Source organism: Brachyistius frenatus, unplaced genomic scaffold (genome assembly GCF_029030835.1).
Source record: "Brachyistius frenatus isolate BFR_SWC_R1_liver_20210118 unplaced genomic scaffold, ASM2903083v1 Contig_130, whole genome shotgun sequence".
Taxonomy (NCBI): Eukaryota; Metazoa; Chordata; class Actinopteri; family Embiotocidae; genus Brachyistius; species Brachyistius frenatus.
In genome coordinates this window covers 463,444-470,000 of record NW_027210729.1, presented here as the reverse complement: position 1 = coordinate 470,000, position 6,557 = coordinate 463,444, and the positions used below count along the sequence as shown (strand labels likewise).

Here is a 6,557-nt window from a genome sequence, read left to right as displayed (position 1 = left end):
TTTTTCCCCCTCATTGATATGGAAATTATTACAGCAATATCCTCCAAAATCTAATTAGATCATCTATTCTGATGGGTCATCTGTGGTGTCTGTAGAACTTTCACTGAGTTTATGAGTTGAGCACTCATAAGACTGTGTATATGCTCACACATGAAATAGCATGGCAGCACATACAAATAAGAATCTGGGTCTGAAACTATTTAAAGAGAGTTTTAACGATGACGTCACCACATTGGTGTCATCTGAGGTGTCGTTTTGGGCCAACAGGAGATTTTCAGGTCAGTTTAATTTGAAATATCAACGAGATCTAACAAAGTTGGAGCAAAAGTTAAACTTGTCCTGCTCAGTCAGGTGTTGCATGTTCTTCATATAGTATTCCTAAAGTGTGTTTTATTTTAGCGTTGACCCGGGACAGAAGCCACCCAAGAGGGTTTCAGTTGTCAGATTTGATCCAGTACGCAACTCTAGCTGCTACTTAGATACACCTGCTCTGAGCTGTTGTCGTTAAGAGTGCAATTACAGATGAGATTAAACAATTCCTCATTTTGCTTCAGTCTATTCAGAGCAGTAAAAACCTGGCTGGGGAAATGGCTATGAAACATTTTTGGAGAATGTGAAAGAGAGTTAAGAGCGACATCTGCTGTCCAGTGAGGTACATTACACAATAAACTACAAATGAAAGGCAGCTCAAGTAGAGCAGATTGCTTATTTACACAGGATTAAAAGAAAGTGATGCTACTTTGATAATAATTAAGAAACACCTGAGTTTATATTTAATTATTTAATAAATTAAAAAAAGCTTTGTACGCAACTATCAAAGCTTCGTGGTATAAGAATTTCCTGTGGCTTTATCAGCCAGAAACTACAAGATATACGATTGAAAGATATACGATGTGTAGAAAATGAATGACGACAGCAAAGTGGAATTTAATTAATCAAATTACATGGCAAATCAATACAAACAAGTTGAAAACCATATATTTTTTTTTAGATCTCCCAAAGCACTTTTAGCAGATGGTTTACTTTAAAATATTATATACCTCATGAAAACGAAAGGAAAGACAATGAAGAAGAATAAATTTGAGGAGTTATTTTGCAATTATTGTAATATAGAAAAAAAATTGTGTATAAAAATAGAAAAAGCTGTGAAGTTAAATCACCACACCACCTGTTCTGCTCAGTTCAAGCTTTTAGGTGCTGTGGTAGTTGACTGGATTGAAAGATATACCATGTGTAGAAAATTAATGACGACAGCAAAGTGGAATTTAATTAATCAAATTACATGGCAAATCAATAAAAACAAGTTGAAAACCATATATATATTTTTATATCTCCCAAAGCACTTTTAACAGATGGTTTACTTTAAAATATTATATACCTCATGAAAACGAAAGGAAAGACAATGAAGAAGAATAAATTTGAGGAGTTATTTTGCAATTATTGTAATATAGAAAAAATTGTGTATAAAAATAGAAAAAGCTGTGAAGTTAAATCACCACACCACCTGTTCTGCTCAGTTCAAGCTTTTAGGTGCTGTGGTAGTTGACTGGATTGAAAGATATACGATGTGTAGAAAATTAATGACGACAGCAAAGTGGAATTTAATTAATCAAATTACATGGCAAATCAATAAAAACAAGTTGAAAACCATATATATATTTTTATATCTCCCAAAGCACTTTTAGCAGATGGTTTACTTTAAAATATTATATACCTCATGAAAACGAAAGGAAAGACAATGAAGAAGAATAAATTTGAGGAGTTATTTTGCAATTATTGTGATATAGAAAAATTTGTGAATAAAAATAGAAAAAACTGTGAAGTTAAATCACCACCTGTTCTGCTCAGCTCAAGCTTTTAGGTGCTGTGGTAGTTGACTGGATTGAAAGATATACGATGTGTAGAAAATTAATGACGACAGCAAAGTGGAATTTAATTAATCAAATTACATGGCAAATCAATAAAAACAAGTTGAAAACCATATATATTTTTTTAGATCTCCCAAAGCACTTTTAGCAGATGGTTTACTTTAAAATATTATATACCTCATGAAAACGAAAGGAAAGACAATGAAGAAGAATAAATTTGAGGAGTTATTTTGCAATTATTGTGATATAGAAAAATTTGTGAATAAAAATAGAAAAAGCTGTGAAGTTAAATCACCACACCACCTGTTCTGCTCAGCTCAAGCTTTTAGGTGCTGTGGTAGTTGACTGGATACTGGGTCAGTCCGATACTTTGGAGGTGGCGATGTTCACTTGCTTGCCTGTAACTTTTCCTTGGCCTTGATGATGTTCTGGACCCACTGCACGGACGGGTCGACGCAGAATTTATTTCCATTCTTCATCGTAAAACTAAAACAGAGACAATTGTATTATTGTATGGTGTCCGGTTTTGTTTCTGTCAGTTTTTATATTTGACAATTGAATGCTGAGAGTTTATTTCTGATTATTTGTTTTACATGACTGTACAAAATAATCTTATCTTTGTTCTCAGCATTGTGTATGAGTAAAATTTTAACCCTATTGGACCAATAAATTTGATTCTGTTGTTGATCTTGAACTTGTGGACAGAAGTCCAATAGCAAGAGAGCTGAAACACTTACAGCACACCTTCCATCAAACATATCTTGTCTGTGTAATCGAAGTCCACCACTTTGTTCTTGTCCAGGCGATGGGAGAAGAACGAAAAGCAGCACTGTTTTGGGCCAAAGCCATCTGAAACCATGATGGAGACAGAAGTGTTCATACAAAGAGACATAAACTGGCATTCAACACACACTCATTGTTTTTCCCGTTACACCTTTGGAGAGCATGCAAACACATCATGAGACCTTCAGTGCAGTAAAGTGCTGAAGAGGATCTCAGTTTGGTTTGATTCCGATTCAAGTAAGAAGAACACACATAAATCAAATTTTTCCTGTTTTGCTTTAAGCCTAATCTCTTTTCATTTTGTGCCACTGTATTATTGATTACATGTACCTTTTATCAGAAATGATAACACTGAACTGATATTAACAAATTCTGAAAGGAAGAGGAGAAGTTTGCCCAATATGAAACATAAGTGGTATTCAGTTAGCTTACTTTGAGATGCCAGGACAGTGAGAGTTGAGAAAAGCAAGATGCAGGTCACCAGAATGACAGGGTTCTTCATCATAGTCATCATCGTGTTTGCTTCTGTTGTCTCTCAGGTCTGGGTGCACGTCCAACTGGTTGTTGGTTGTCTTTCTGTCTGTCTGCTCTTCTCACAGCCCCTCAGTTATTACACTGTGTTTGTGTGTGTGTGTGTGTGTGTGTGTGTGTGTGTGTGTGTGTGTGTGTGTGTGTGTGTGTGTGTGTGTGTGTGTGTGTGTGTGTGTGTGTGTGTGTGTGTGTGTGTGTCAGCAAGCAAGTGTTGCAGCAAGCAAGTTTATACAACCAAAATGACAATATACCGACCAAACTACGCATGCAAAACAACCTGTGGTCGCATGGTTAATACATCTCAGCAGGAGGGAGGGTGGGCGGAGGTGGGGGGGGGGGTATAAGGGAAAAGGATACTGTGGTTGGGACCCAACTTTTCTTTTTTGTCACCTCAGTCACTTTGTGCATGTGTGTGTATTTCTGCATGAGCAAGATTGTGCAGCATGCAGATACATTGTGGCTTTTAAGATCATCTGCCTTTCTTATTTAGGACCATGCCTGTTCATGCATGTTCGTAGTTTTCACAGTGCATTTGTGATGGACAACAGAGGACATGTATAGTATTTTACAGCCATTTTTCAAACATTTAACAACATTTTTCATTATGTTGACACTGTTAATGGTGACTGCATTGCTTTTGAATGTTTTTTAGGAGCTGGTGACTTTGGGGTATAGATTAGGGTTGCAGGATTGTGAGGCATAAATACATATTCTGGGTTAAATGAGTGCAGCCCCTAACAGCTTTTTTCATTAGACTATATATTGTGATTTTGCTAGTTTTTTATATGAAAAACAGTCTTATAGATTTGTGACAGGAGCGAGCTGACAGAAAGTGATAAGACAGAGATCGAAATGCTGTGGTTCATGGTCAGCCCTTTATCAACCTATAATGCACCTGTTAAATTCTGATACCGAGACGCCGAAGCTTACAACACAGAATACGCAATGTACTCAACAAGATACCATAACCACAAAGCAGATCAATATCAAGAGGAGTTTTTTATTTGAAATAATTCTTTCACATAAAGCAACATCATAGAGAAGAAAAGTCATTTTGAATGTCAAATTGAAGGCCAATCACTTGTCTGCATAGCTGAATCACTAAAAGTTTACTTGTTACCTAAATGTTGTGGAAGGTTGCTCATTTGTACAGTTTCCTGCATTTGTCATTACGGCTTACAATATTTAAACATATATTCTTCTTTCTATGAATAGTTGGTGGTGTATGACATACATAAAATTTAAAAAAATTACACCCAAAACACCAGATGCTGACTACATCAGAAATGTCAACTCAAATGGAAACCTGTGGTTTGCTGTAGTTCATGGTCAGCCCTTTATCAACCCATAATGCACCTGTTAAATTCTGATACCGAGACGCCGAAGCTTACAACACAGAATACGCAATGTACTCAACAAGATACCATAACCACAAAGCAGATCAATATCAAGAGGAGTTTTTTATTTGGAATAATTCTTTCACATAAAGCAACATCATAGAGAAGAAAAGTCATTTTGAATGTCAAATTGAAGGCCAATCACTTGTCTGCATAGCTGAATCACTAAAAGTTTACTTGTTACCTAAATGTTGTGGAAGGTTGCTCATTTGTACAGTTTCCTGCATTTGTCATTACGGCTTACAATATTTAAACATATATTCTTCTTTCTATGAATAGTTGGTGGTGTATGACATACATAAAATTTAAAAAAATTACACCCAAAACACCAGATGCTGACTACATCAGAAATGTCAACTCAAATGGAAACCTGTGGTTTGCTGTAGTTCATGGTCAGCCCTTTATCAACCCATAATGCACCTGTTAAATTCTGATACCGAGACGCCGAAGCTTACAACACAGAATACGCAATGTACTCAACAAGATACCATAACCACAAAGCAGATCAATATCAAGAGGAGTTTTTTATTTGAAATAATTCTTTCACATAAAGCAACATCATAGAGAAGAAAAGTCATTTTGAATGTCAAATTGAAGGCCAATCACTTGTCTGCATAGCTGAATCACTAAAAGTTTACTTGTTACCTAAATGTTGTGGAAGGTTGCTCATTTGTACAGTTTCCTGCGTTTGTCATTACGGCTTACAATATTTAAACATATATTCTTCTTTCTATGAATAGTTGGTGGTGTATGACATACATAAAATTAAAAAAAATTACACCCAAAACACCAGATGCTGACTACATCAGAAATGTCAACTCAAACGGAAACCTGTGGTTTGTCAAAGACGCCCAGGGTTAATTGCAATATGACTGCACAAACATCGACGTGTAAAAACCAGTCGAGTAAAAGATCAAATGCAAATTTCACTGATTCATAATGGATACAAGAAAAATTCAGTTTACTACAAGCGCCAAAACTGCTTCATTTTAGGAAAATAGACGGAAAACCTTGTACCAATAAAAAAAAAAAAAAATAAAAAAAAATTCCAGTTTGTCATCTTGGGTAGAGCTACAAAATGTAAAATACATTGTATAATGTCTTTTGTGCCTCTAAAAGGAACTGTGCAAATACAAGGAAATATACCCAAATGACATCACCTCAGTAAACAGAGGTTTTGTGGAAAGTTTCAAATGGAAACTGCCTCTATGGAAAGAGGAAAGTGATACTTTCCATCACCACAGATCAGCATTTTACATCACAAATTAGCCCATTTTACCCTCTTGCCTTTTCTGATTGTTGTGACGTGAGAAGATTTCAATAAATTCATCCGAGAACATATTTTACTGACGTAGTCTTCATTTTCCTGCATATAGGTATTTGTACTTGCTGCCAAGTTAGGCTTGCTCTCAGGACTGTATGTGTACAGCTTGAATGATATATTCTGACTCTTGTTTTTAACTTACATTTTGTGTACGTGGCAGTAACCAGACAACCAGCAGAGTCTCCAAAAACGTATTACTCTCGACCAAGAAATAGTCCAGTAAATATGCCCGGGCAAAAAAAGAAAGAGAATTGTTTTTTTACACTTCTGTTTGTCACAGTGACAGGAGCCTCTCACCCAGCAGGAAGGCGTGTGGAAAATATACATGCTGCCAGTGTCTAAGTGCAAGTTAGGTGAACTAGAGAATCAAAACCGCCTGCAGATGTGAAGACAATTTTTAGTTCAAACATATTCAGTGTTTTGTATGCAGTACCTGACTAAAGATGTCATCAATTTTCGTCGAGTTAACATATAAGTGGAGGCCAAGGTCCATTTAGGTTTATATGTTCGGTAAAAACAAAAAATGGAGAGAGGCAGCAGTAGTTTCTTACAAATGTGGCATGAGATCATTTGTAGATAATTACCTTTTACACCCCAGGAAATATGTACAACTAGAAAATGGATAGAAGCAAAGTCAAACAGACAAAAAAATGA

The 6,557-nt window shown here is 35.9% G+C and overlaps 1 protein-coding gene across 1 annotated transcript; it reads right to left on the bottom strand.

Annotated features, from left to right (window-relative positions):
• Positions 1–1,912: 1,912 nt before the first annotated feature.
• On the bottom strand, positions 1,913–3,371 carry LOC138630215 (C-C motif chemokine 4-like). The gene is made up of 3 exons (XM_069714391.1): positions 3,084–3,371; positions 2,606–2,717; positions 1,913–2,354 (listed from the first exon to the last, which is right to left on the bottom strand). The coding sequence occupies exons 1-3, from the start codon at positions 3,163–3,165 to the stop codon at positions 2,255–2,257; spliced, it is 294 nt and encodes a 97-aa protein (XP_069570492.1). The 5' UTR covers positions 3,166–3,371; the 3' UTR covers positions 1,913–2,254.
• Positions 3,372–6,557: the final 3,186 nt, after the last annotated feature.